Consider the following 12,805-nt stretch of genomic DNA (forward strand, 5'->3'; position numbering starts at 1 on the left):
TCAAAGTGGAGTTCTTTGGGGGCCTATCCTGTCTGACATCTTTTATCAATGACCTGGAGGAAGAAACAAGATGCAGTACTATCAGTTCTGAGAACTGATGATACTAAATGGAGGGTGTAGTTACAGAATCAGAGAATCACAGAATCATTTAGATTGGAAAAGATCCTTAAGATTAAGTTCAATCATAAACCTAACACTGCCAAACCCATTGCTAAACCACGTCCCTAAGCACCATGTCTGCACATCCTTTAAATACCTCCAAGGATGGTTACTCAACCATCCATATAGTTGATATGCTTGATATCAGGCCTGCCATTCAGAGCGATTTACACTTGCTAGAGGACTAGGACAACAGGAACCTCATGAAATTCAGTGAGGACAAATAGAGAGTCCTTTATCTCAGAGAGACTAAGCCCCTGCATAGGCCAGGGCACGACGGGCTTGGTAGCAGCTCTGCTGAAAAGGACATGGGAGGCAGCCGTGAAAGTACATCAGACTGTATCAACAGAAGCACAGATGGCAGATCAAGGGAATTACTTCCTTTTACTCAGCACTCATTAGACCACAGCTGGCATAGTGAGTCCAGTCTTGGCTCTCCCAGTACATGAAAGCTGTTGATAAAACTTGAATGACTCCACTGGAGGGCCAGCAGGATGGCTGGGGGTTGAGGCATGAGACTTGTGAGGAGAGGCTGAGGCTGTGGGATTTGTTCAGCCCTTGGAAGAGAACAGCAACATTCCCGTTCCTTACAGGAGGTTTCCAAGAAGGTAGGGCTGGGTTCTCTACCAAAGAATGAGCGATTAAAGTTATAAATGAACAGGGGAGGCTCTGGCTAGATACAAGGGGAGCCAAAAAGAGACTGTGGGAATAATTAGGCAGTGGAATAGATTACCCAGAGGGACTGTGCAGTCTTGACATGGAGGATTTTAAGACCTGACTGGACAAAGCCATAAGCAACCCAGGGCCTCCTAAAGTCCCTTTCACTCTGCGTTATTTTATGATAACTCTCAGGATGGATCTTCTCCATCTCTCTGTAGAATTTTCTCCACATAATAGAGTTCATATCAGCCTATCTATTTGAAGTCAGTGCCTTATGCTGCTATTCACCCCAAAGAGCAGGAAAATGACATAAAAGGTTGCCCCCCTAGTTTTAATTAAACAAGATCTAAGGCAATTTGAGCAAGAACATCACTAGACGGGATGCGACAACATTTTTTTATTGTTTTAATACGAGTGAATAGATTAAGAGATCTGAAATGTTGTAAAGCAATATACATACTGAATAAATAATATGCACAGGAGAGTCATGTCTACATTATAACACTGGCTAGTATTCAGAATACTTAAAATAAATCCAGTGACATTGGATAAAGTCCATAAAAATGCTATCCTGTCTTCCCTTGTATGAAATTGTTCAAGTATAAAAAAATCCAATACAGTGTAAAATATTAAATTCCATTTCGGTCAAGAATAAAAATTGCAAGTATTGTAGTTTCACAGGACAATGTAAAGCAGCATTTTCTAGCAAAGGGAAAAATAGTCAGTCTACATACAGATGAGTGAGAAAACGACACTAATGTATTTGCGAGGTCTACATGAAAAACTAGTAGAGGGAAAAAGAATGAACTAGCAATATTTTATGTAAAAACCTAAAAAAGTGTTAATTTAAGAGTACCCTCATACAGTGCACATACTGAATTTAAATAAATCCAAGTCAACATCCTTAGTTAATTAGGTTAATATTTAATATGCTACATCTAGGCCTACTAAATAATTTATGCCATGAGATGAATACATAATTTTACAGTGTCACATCTAAAGTCGCTTTCTTTAGAGCGCAGCATAGTAAAACTTTCAAAATAAATATTTCTTTTTAAATAGCATAACAATTAAGGCACAGTATAAATCACATACCATTAACCCTTCAAGAACTGCAGTCTTGGTAACAAAAGTCGCCTCGTGTACTGTATGTTTGCTAATAAATATTTTAAATATAATCCTGAAATAGATATTAAAATTGTACAAATGGTTTCAGAAAAGAAAATTCCCTTGAAACAGTTCTTAAAGTTTTTAATTCATTAAGCTTCTTCCTGCCTTTATTCACAAGTTACGAATAGATGCAATAAATAGAAAGAGAAGGCTGTTGTAGTAAAGGGCTGATCCTATTTTAGAATCAGAATAGCTGACACCAGCAGTTAAAGTTTCCCAAAAGTGAAACAGGATGGGGCGAGGGATTAGGATGTGACAAGCTCATCACATGAGCACGAGTGATGTGTTCTGTCCAGAACTGTCTGTGTTATTGATTGTCTCTACAGCTGTTGCACCCCTTACTTCCACATCACTTGCTCCATAGCTCCACTCATCCAGAGGACAGAGAAGAACATAACTTTGGTGCCTGTCCGCCATCTTACTAGCCGGCCATCTTCCTTGGGTTGCTCGATGCCCGTTAGTGAGACAGTGAGAAGGCACTATCTCACGGAGACAACTTCTGAAAGCTAGAAAGGACAATCAGTGCTTTAAGCTTGTTTCCTCTTAAAATGGATCAAGATTACATATTGCTGACTCAGTTTTTTCCCTGGTTCAAACTATTCAAATACCATTTGCTTACTTATAAAAGGCAGTTTTGCTTCCCTGATACTGTAAAAAGTACTCTTTTGCTTTTTTTGGTTCTTGTTTGCTTGTTTGAAAAGATGAAGTCCCATTGCTACTCCTGCCACTCTTTCATGACAGTACAGTATTTTTTCCCCCATTTTCTTCTGGCTCGATACTTGAAACTAGACATGCCGCACTACCCCTCCCCTCTAACAACATGATTTGGATGCATACTGTATGAAGACAGTGGAATAAAAATCTTTCGTTTCGCAATAGCATCGCTTTCCTTAAAGCTCCTCAGTTAATATCGATTGTCTCTGATTCACTACTTATACTGGAAGGCCGAAAAGAGGAAGAGAAAGAAAGAGCTTCCTTCAGGAGTCCACCTGCTATTGCATACGGTCTGTCTGCAGCTGTTGGGGCTGGTACTGGCCAAAAGCAGCAGCCGCCGCCGCGGCCGTCCCAGGCGCCGCTGCGGTGAGGGGCTGCTGCACCGCGTAGCCGTAGCCCCCCGCCGCCACGTACCCGGCAGCGGCAGCCGGCGAGGCGGCGTACGGGTACTGCTCGTAGGCGGCCGCGGCGGCCGAGTACTGGGCGTACGCAGCTCCGGTGTAATCGATGTAGGGCGTAGTGGAAGCAGCGGCTGCTGCGGGCTGGACGTGGGGAATTACCACTCCGGGCTGGACAAAAGCCTGTGGATAGACATAGTGAGCAGGTATCCTGTTGAAAGATGGGAGAGGGAGTTAGAGTCGGTACGCCAGTCAGCGCCTAAGCGTCATATCCATACTCCGAACTAAACCAAACTCAATTTAGTTGTTGTTATGTGCATAGGGTTGCCACAATAACGAGGCTGAACGGACCAATTAGCGGTTCACTGGCCCAAGGAGATGCATCGCTCCAAAGCACAGCTTTATAGCCGAGTTAAAGTGGAGTGCTTAATGTTGCTCATTATTATGTTTAATGCTATGAAAATCTTTAGAAGGACCAGGATCACTGATGGCAGTTTTAAGACAACTCTAAAGGAGTAAGCTTGATTATTCCATCTGGAAAATTGCGGTGTTTGTTTTTCAAAACACCTGTAAGCCATTTTTATTACCCTGCTTCTCACTTAGCTACTCGGCTCTTAGTAAAATTATTTCCTGCAATACTTTTATTATTAGTAACTGAGCAGTTTGACAGCATCACTACAATGAGTTTGACAATAGCCAATAAAGCAACAAAATGGTTGAACCCTGACTTTATGTAAAGTCTTCTCAGGGAGATGGGGGAAAGAGTGTATTGTGGCAACCCTACTTAAGTTGCTATGCAGACTCAGCACACATTAATTTCTCTGCAACCTCAGTCACCCTTATTAAAAATAAGGAAAAAAAACAACACAGGCGACAAAGGAGTTTAAATAAAGTTCACAAGTGTGGTAAACACAGCAAGAATCACACTTTCCAAACGAACGATAGTGCAGCTCACTCCGTCACAAGAGGCCATTGAGGGGAAGCTACATAGATGCTATTAAAATCCATAACAGTGACTCCTAAGTACATGTGCATCACACTTTTATAAAGTTCATAAGGACACAAGGGTCAAACCTGTTTGATTATCAGGCCACTGATGTCCTGTTTTGTGCCAGCTTGTTTATTTCTATGCAAGACATACAGCATAGAGGTTTTTTGGGAGATGGGCATAGGATTAAGTCTAAATAGATCTGATGCTTAACAAAAGCAAAAAACCAAATTTACAGCTTAAGAAATAACCATTCTAAACAGATCAGTACACACTTTGCCATCTTCTCCAAGTCACAAAACATGCTTCCTTGGCTTGTTTACTCAGCCCTTCAGTTTTGAAAACTGGTCGTATCGTTGTCTTAGCACAGAAGAGTACAGACGAGTTCATCTCATAGTTGTATTTTATCATATAAAATTATTAAAAAAATATACTAAATATAATTATAATTTAACAGTCATAACCCTGTCTTGCATCTGAATTTCCAGAGAAGTCCTTCATGTATGTAACTCTTTTCCAGTCAGTGAATCTTTATAAATTCGTGAAAAACTGCTCGTACAGATTTACTACTGTTTCATACTGAACTTTACCTTCACAGACAACTCTAAAGACTGCACCAACCTTTTAGCGCACTGTAAGCACAGATGCAAATTGCAACGGTAAAAACTGTCCTCTTTTCTCCAAATTCAATATTTAATGGAAAGGGGTTTTTTTGTTTGTTTCATTTTTAAAATAACTTCAAGATTTACTTTAGTAGTCAACAAGGAAACATTTCAATCAGAAGGAACACTGTCAACTAGATTCAGAGCAAAACAGTTTAAAATAAGTGATAGGCTTTAGAACAGCCTAGTTTTCTTTTTAAGAAAAAAAGAGCTCAGTTGATTGAATAGGAATATTAGCAGAGAGAAATGTTCAGTTGCCGTGTTTAAGACATGAACACCACAATCATAAAAACCCAACATGTCAATGAAATTCATTTCCTACTGTGTGAAGGGAAAAATAAAAAAAAAAAGGGGGGGGGAAAGAGTGACAAATAGAGATTGAGAAGGAAAAGGAAACATAAAACAAAACCGTAAGTTGGGTTTTTAACACTCACCTAATTTATGAAGTGATTAGCCAGAAGTGCATGTGAAGCATACTTAAGCTGGCTCTGTGCGTTTAAATACACATCATTACCTGAGCTCTCCGTACCAAATGGATGAGCATAAAGAAGCATTTTGTATTGGTCACCCATCAAGTACAATCCTAACAAATGTAACACCACGTTTTCTAAGTATTAAGGGAAGAGGTATAAAATCAAATTTCACTGAAGTCACCGAGAGCCTCTTCTGCATTATTAAGTGTCCATTTAACACCACATCAAAGGAATCTTTACACACAGCATTTATGAAAGAGAGCAATTCTAACACAAGAGAGAGTAAGCAAGCTTATCTAGATGCTTGTGTTGACTTGGACTGATGTTACTAAGATTTTCTGAAGACATCAGGACATTCGGCCATATCCTTGAACAAGACAGAAAGATACATGTGCTCTCACTTAAACTCTTGTGACTTGTTTTATTTAAGCCAAGAAACTAACAGGTGGTCAAGTTATGAAATGTTATCTGTTTGCCACATCTTACCCTACAATAAACATAAACCCTGTGCAGGGTCCTCACCACCATGCCATTTCACACATGATGATTGACAGCATAAGCTGCAGTGGGGCTATTTTTGATCATCTGTCATGCTACAACTGTTTGGAGTCGACTAAAATGGCTTTATATGGCCAAAGTAAATTTCTACCTACTGCACAGGCCAGCGCATGTAGGTCTCAGCCATTCAGAACCTAACTGCTTTTAGTGCTCTGCCAGGTCAAAAGCTGAAAAAGCGATTCCCAGTTATGCTGCATATCCTTAGTATCCTTAATTTTAAATAAAAGCTGCTGCTTTACTTTTGAGAGTAAGAGTGTGAGAATTATATACGGTTTTAGCTTTCCTTCCTGGCAGTAGTTTTTATTTTGGAATGTGTATTTATTGTTTTACACTTTTGCAATAAAGAAAAAGGGAAGCCACATTTAACTTTAGCAGTAACTGTAGCTTTGGGATATTCAAAATTGAATGACATACACTCCTGTCGTAGGCCATAAGACCTTCATTGTTGTTGTAACAGAAGATTTGCGTTTAACTAAGACCTCAAAAATAATCCTATAAGCAAAAATAAAGTGAAAGCTAATTGTTGGAAAGAAAGAACTTTGGAGGCTAACTCAGAGAGCTGTCGCATACAGAAAGGCAGCAGTAGCAGCACATCATTGACTCTCAACATTAAATTCTTGGGAAAGCTGATATTTAACGTTGAACTAAATGTTTTGCTTTGGCCTTTGCATGGCATCAATGGGTTTTGTAAGCATAATTAAAGAGTGCATTTTCACCAATGCACAGCTTTCCTTACAACAGAAATAGGTTATGTAAACATCAAGACATACAAGACCGTTAAAATGCTCCCTTTTAAATTTGTGCCTGATACCATTAAGAGGACATTTAGCGTTATGCGGGTTAAATTCAGACTGTTCCACCTTCATTCCCTCTTGCCAGATTACCCGTAGTCTAGTCTACAGGTCTTTTGATCATAAACTCAAGAGAGGGCTTTTCCTTCTCTCTTAAGAAAGGCAGAATTGCCTAACTCTTCAAAGGTAATACCAAGCAGGTAGTATCAGCTAACCATTTGATAATGAACTTAATAGCTTTGCATTTAATTCTGGTCTTACTAAAAACAGTGGGAATGTTCTCCTTTTGATCAAGGTACAAGTTTTAGACAGAAAATAAAAGGAAAAAAATCTCTCCAACAGAGAAAGTCATATACTATGCCAGTACCTCTGTATAACCCCGTATTTTCCCATCAATATTAAAGTAAGAATTACATAAGCAAAATGAGAAAAGCGGTCTTAGGAGGGAAAGTCATCTTCCCCCTCCATAAATTCCTACTGAATTCAGAGATAGTATTTTAATAAACAATCCTGAAAACCAAGCTCTGTAGATAACCAGTCCTGTGATCAAACGGCTTTCTACGAAACACACCAACAGTAAGACAGATGCTGAACGTAAAAAGCAGGGAGAAATGTTATTTGGTGGATGAATTGATCTCTGCAGCACTGAATAAAGAAAAATTCCCAGCATTTTAAATGCTTCATGCATTGGAGCTAATCTAGTTTCTGGCTCCCTCCACCACAATAATGTTGTACTTAATTCAGAATATTGTACTTCTGCATGTTCTCAGTAAAAGTGATGTAACATAATCCAATTATTTTCAGTTTCTTGTTTGATAGGTGGGGAACTGTATCAAAACACTGCTGACCATACCAGAATATGGCAGCACTGCACTAATTCGCACTCTGGTGGAAGAAAAAAAACACAGAAAACTTTTGGAGCTTTTGTGTATGGATTAGCAGAGTATTGGTAGTCAATTGCCACTACAACCCATTTTACACAACACGTTAGTAAAGTGGACTTTTAAAAAGTGCAACTGCACAGGAGGAAGAAAGGCTTTAAGGTGACCATATATTTCAGTGCAATCCATGTAACATCCTCTAAGAGTGAATTCTTCAATAAAAATACATTCAAGTGAGCACATTACATTCAACTGAAACAACCTCTCTTATTGTCAAGGAATAGAGCGAATGAAGATGTTCCTTCATCCTAATGAATGCTGTTCTTAATCTGAACTATATTCTTTAGAAAAGGTAGAGGTCATTGGAAATTTTGAGGAGGAAGCAGGATTAGTAATCTCCTTTGTTTGCACGTAGCAAAAGAAAGGCAAAAGCCAAGGATTAAAAATGACCAATTTCATAATGACCATGACCTTGCAACCACCATTCCTTTTCTTCAGATTTATGCACCCTGCATTAGAACTAAAACCTTCTGCAGCCTGCTGGATGAATTTCCCTGACCTAAACACGATTTACATGATCTATTGTTGGCTCTAGGTACGGAAAGCAAAAGTGAGCCCTCCATTTGCACAGTCCTTTTAACAACGGATTGCCACAGGTTGTCCTTTTCTGTTGTGCTCAGCAAATACTCAGTCTCTCCACGGCCGATCCCCGGGCAGTCCACTGGTTCCTCTTTGCAACAAGTGCTTTAACAGCTCCGGAGACAGCGCGCTCTGCCTCCTGCCTACCTTAGCGCAGGCATCGTAAACTGATCACTGTATACACACTGTTGTCTCCTCACACCTCAAAGAAGTCAAACAAAATCAGCAGAGGATAATAAAGTTTTCCAAAACCTCCCCACAGGTCTCAGAAAAATCAACATTCTCTTTTAAAAGTACATGAAGTCCGTACGGCTTCTTCCTATGGTTTTGAGGACAGAAACTGTTTCCTACCATTTTGAAAAAACAAACTCCTGAGAAGCTATTCTTGCTTAATAACAGCTATAGAGCTATTCCAGTCAAATAAACAGGATACATTTGTGACACATTTTCCCTATTTATTGTTAAGTTACTCATTAATTAGCAAAATGCACTATTTTGCAATGAGTTTCTCAGTCAGTGTGCATTAGTGAAGTGACACTGTATGGAAAGTTTAAAAGCAGACTTCACCTCCTAATTATATGCCTTTAAGAAGCAAGAGTTAGATCTACTCAGGAAGAGGATACTCAAGTAAAGGAGAAATGCGCTACATACGAAAGACAGATTGAAGGAAAAAAATCTCAAATTAGAAAGCCCAAATGGACGCACACTGTTAATAAGGAGCTCCACACCCCTCCCAAGAACAACCCCCCCCCAAAAAAAAATTATGAACATGCAAGCAATACGTTGATTTACTTAAAAATCAAGAAGTCACACAATTTAGCACTCACTACAAAATACGGTTAAAAAAGTCACAGGCTACAGCTTGAAAGCAAGGAAAAAAAAAAGGCCCTTTGCTCCCCATGGCAAAGTCACTCCTCAACAACAAAACCAAAATTAAAAAGACCCCCCCCAAAAAACTTTCACTACAGCTCTTTCAATTAAATAAAAGCACACAGTTTAGCTATCAACACCACTTCATTACTGTAATAAATAAATAAAAAAAGCACACGGAGGTCTATTGACTATATGAAAAAAAACATACATGCATCGTTAATCACCATTTTAGCTTGTTTGTGTTTGAGTCTACTGGTTACAGAGTTTAATTCCAAACAGAACTATTCCACCTCTTATCATCATATCCTTCTGATCAGTTATCTTAACCGTAAACGATCCCTGTCAGATTAGAAAGAGATAAATAACATTGAGTCAAGCTGGAAAAAAAAAGAGAAATGGGGCACAGCAATCTCGCATCAAGTCATACCTCCTTGTTTTATCATAGGGTCATACGGGACTGGACCGCTTAGGTGGAAGGGACACGTCCCACACAACTTGACTCAGCTGCAGCATTCGGAACATGACCGACAAGGCGAGCGCGTTTACGGGTATGCATTTATAAGTCTGAGAACTTCAGCACTGCTGGTGAGTTTATAAGGCTGCTGCTACTGCAAGAGGCCTTCAAGGATCATACTTTTTTCTTTCCTTTTTTTTAAAAAAAAGATTTTTCCTCCCCTGCTTGAGGTCCCATTGAACAAACTTACCCAAAAGGCCTCTGTATGAGAGCTGGATGAAGCTGCTGGACACCAAAGGCAAAACCTACCAACAAAAACACATCACATTCTCTGTATGGGTGTTCTTTTGGCCACTTATTTACGCTATATATACACACGCACACAAAGGCAGAGTAACAGCCTTCCCTAACAACCTCCAGTGACAATGACTGCAAGGCTGCAGGACCACAAATCAGAAAGCAAGATGTATCAATTCGTATATACACACACCCCCCCATACAGGCATACAGAACTTAAGGAAAGCACACGCTTTCCTAGAGATGTTTAGAAGAACAACTTTTTCTAAAGAACAAGCACAAAGTTTTCATTCACCTTTTATTTTGTGCTCCATTCGGTCCCTAGCTTTAGCCTCTGAAGGGTCATACGGCACTTTCTATTCATCGGTCTATTTGTGTACTTTCTACAGACTTAAATTTGAGCCATCTCTACGCATGAGGACTTAGCGTGGGGGTCAAATTCTAACTTCATTTCTGTTCCTCAAGCACCCAAGCATAAACTTCTTTCCTCGGTGGGCACTTAATTACTCCCACAAGCACTCCTCAGGCTAAGTACACGGGAATTCAGAGCAGCCTCCTCTAGAGCACAAACGTGCGTGCACTCTGCGCTCCTGTCTCTTCGCTGCAAAGCAGCAGTTTGGGAAGCGGCTGGGATATCAGATTGGCTGAGATGTGGTCTTCGGAAGAGCTGTTTCATTTTACAGTCTGCATAATCGCTCGCATCTGTTCGAGGAGTTTGCATTAAGATATTGTTTGTATTAATAAGACCGCACACATTGGAAGCAATTCATTCCTAGGCCAGTCTTTCCCTGCAACGATACTGTAAATGGTCAGCGCCACCACATTCCCAGCAGCAGGAATAACCAATGAAGCGTCTGAGCTGTGGAAATCTTCCTGGGGAACTTACTTCACATATTTTATTCCTGATTGCTTTTGGTTTTAAAATAAGGCACACGTACAAAATATAGCCAGAAAGTTACCACACGCTGCATTTAAAAATCAAACCCGAAGTGCACCCAAACAGCGAGCGCGCTTCACGAACGTGCGGGACAGCACTACCATTTTTAAAAAGTTTTACTCTCTCCAGAAAGCTGAGGTGCAGAGAGAAGAGCCGTTCAGGGCCGCTTCCTCACCTGGCTGCATTATCCGCGGCTTGGCACCCAGGTACGCCAGGTTCACGTTGGCTTTCCTGCCATCGATGATGGGGTTGGGGTCTTTACAAGCCCTTTCCGCGGCAGCTCTGTCAGCCATGGTGACCTTAACGGGCGATGCTGCGCGTTAGATCCCTTTCCGCGGGGAAGGAGAAGCCTCTCGCCCACGGCGGCGACCCGGCTGCTCCCCGGGCGGCGCCGGGGGGCAGCCGGGGAGGCGGAGGTGTCCCCTCGCCCGCCGAGCGGAGCGGAGCGGACCCGGGGAGCGGTGCCGCGGGAGCCGCGGCGGGGCGGAGGGCGCGGAGCGGAGGGCGCGGAGCGGGCTCCGCCGCCGGCAGATAACCGCCGGCGCGGCCGTATCAGGGAGCAACAGGCGCGGCGGAGGCGCTGCGAGAAATGAGGCAATTCCCCCCTCAATCTCCTTTTTCAGTAATACCACCCCCGCCCCACCCCCCCCCCCGCCTCTCTCCAAACTCCCCAGCAGGGAGAGGGGAAAAAAAAAAAAAAAAAGGGGGGGGAGAGAAAAAGCAAAAGCCAAAAGCCCGACGCTGCCCCCCGTCCCCGGCTCCGTACAGCGACCCCCGCAGAACTTTCTCCGCGATGCCCACGGAGCCGTCCACCTGCCCCCTCCCCGGGCCGCCTCCCTCGACCCCCCGCCGCTCCCCCCCGCCCTGCCCCGCGCCCCGGCACTTACAAAGCCGTATCCCCGGGACTTGCCCGTCTGCCGGTCGGTGATGACCACCGCCTCCTCGATGTCCCCGAAGACCTCGAAGTACTTGCGCAGGCTGGAGTCGGTGGTGTGGTAGGGCAAGCCCCCGACGAAGATCTTGGTGTAAGTGGTGTCCTTCTGCGTCGTGTGCATCTTCCGCCGGGCCCTGCGCGCCGCGCCGCGCTCTGCACCCACGCGTGGCCGCCCGGGCGTGCGGGTCCTGGGCGCCGAAACCCGCTCCCACGCTCAGCCCCGCTCTTTTTTTTTTTTTCGGATTTTTTTTTTTTTCTCTCCTCTCTGCCCTCCCCCCGTTTACCCCCCGCCACCCAGTTACAATGGAATTCCCTTTTGCCTTTGCAAACCCAGTTTCCTCCTCCTTCAAGAGCGGAGCCCCGCAGCCTCCGGAGGTTTTGAGGTAGGTACCGGCAAAAGGAGGAGGGCAGGCCGGGCGGCAGCCAGCCTGGCGGCCGCAGCGCCCCGAACGAGCTGAAGCAGCAGCTAGAAGAGGAGCGCAGGGCCTGGCCGCTAACAACTGAGTGGCCTCCCCCCCCTAAAAGCCACCGGGTCGGGCACTCTCGGTTCCTCCTCCTCCTCCTCCTCGCAGGGGCGGGGACGGCGGCGGGGCGGACCCCGCGCTCGGCCGCGGCCCAGCCGGGGCTGACACACAGCTGTTGGCAACAGCTGGATGCCCCCCGCCCCCCGTGCGGCGGGAGCCGGCCCTTCAGAAGTGCCCCGCGGGGGAGGCTCGGTGCCCTCCGAGGCAGGTTGTGCGGGTAGGAAGTGCCGGGAGGCAGAGGTTTTGTGGGATGACCGGTGCCCGGCCAGCCGGCGAGCCCGCGGGCAGAGCCGGGAGCTGGAGGTCCTCAAATGCTTCGATCCCTCGCCGAAGGGTTGTGGTGAAACCCCTGCCACCCTCACTTACCTCTCTCTCCAGGCTAGCAGAGCTGCGGTGCCACAGCACTGCCATTATCATCGTCGTGGTGGTGGTGATGGTGGTGTGGTTCTTGTTATTGGTTTGGACACGAGATGAAAAAAAATGGTAAAGCTGCTTCCTTTGTTTTTCTCTTCTCTTGCTGCTTCTGCCCTGTGCTGGGACTGGGAAGAAGGCGGAGGAACAAAAAGAAAGGAAGGTCCGTGTGACATGGAGAGGCAGAGGACTGTGGGAGTTGGGGGGAAGGGAGACTCACAGGGAGACAGGAAGGATGGGAGAAAGGTTAAAGATTGGGGAAAACAGATGTGCACATGTGTA

The 12,805-nt window shown here is 43.9% G+C and overlaps 1 protein-coding gene across 2 annotated transcripts; it reads right to left on the bottom strand.

The window, feature by feature from the left end:
* Positions 1 to 2,939: 2,939 nt before the first annotated feature.
* Positions 2,940 to 11,750, bottom strand: RBM24 (RNA binding motif protein 24). 2 transcript variants are annotated; one of them, XM_086608458.1, is made up of 4 exons: positions 11,542 to 11,750; positions 10,830 to 10,953; positions 9,671 to 9,725; positions 2,940 to 3,312 (listed from the first exon to the last, which is right to left on the bottom strand). In XM_086608458.1, the coding sequence occupies exons 1-4, from the start codon at positions 11,707 to 11,709 to the stop codon at positions 2,982 to 2,984; spliced, it is 678 nt and encodes a 225-aa protein (XP_086464584.1). In that variant the 5' UTR covers positions 11,710 to 11,750; the 3' UTR covers positions 2,940 to 2,981. The 2 variants fall into 2 exon arrangements, with proteins under 2 accessions (XP_086464584.1, XP_086464583.1); XM_086608457.1 differs by having other exon boundaries at positions 11,488 to 11,750.
* Positions 11,751 to 12,805: the final 1,055 nt, after the last annotated feature.

The sequence above is a fragment of the Tauraco erythrolophus genome, chromosome 3 (genome assembly GCF_009769465.1).
Source record: "Tauraco erythrolophus isolate bTauEry1 chromosome 3, bTauEry1.pri, whole genome shotgun sequence".
NCBI lineage: Eukaryota > Metazoa > Chordata > Aves > Musophagiformes > Musophagidae > Tauraco > Tauraco erythrolophus.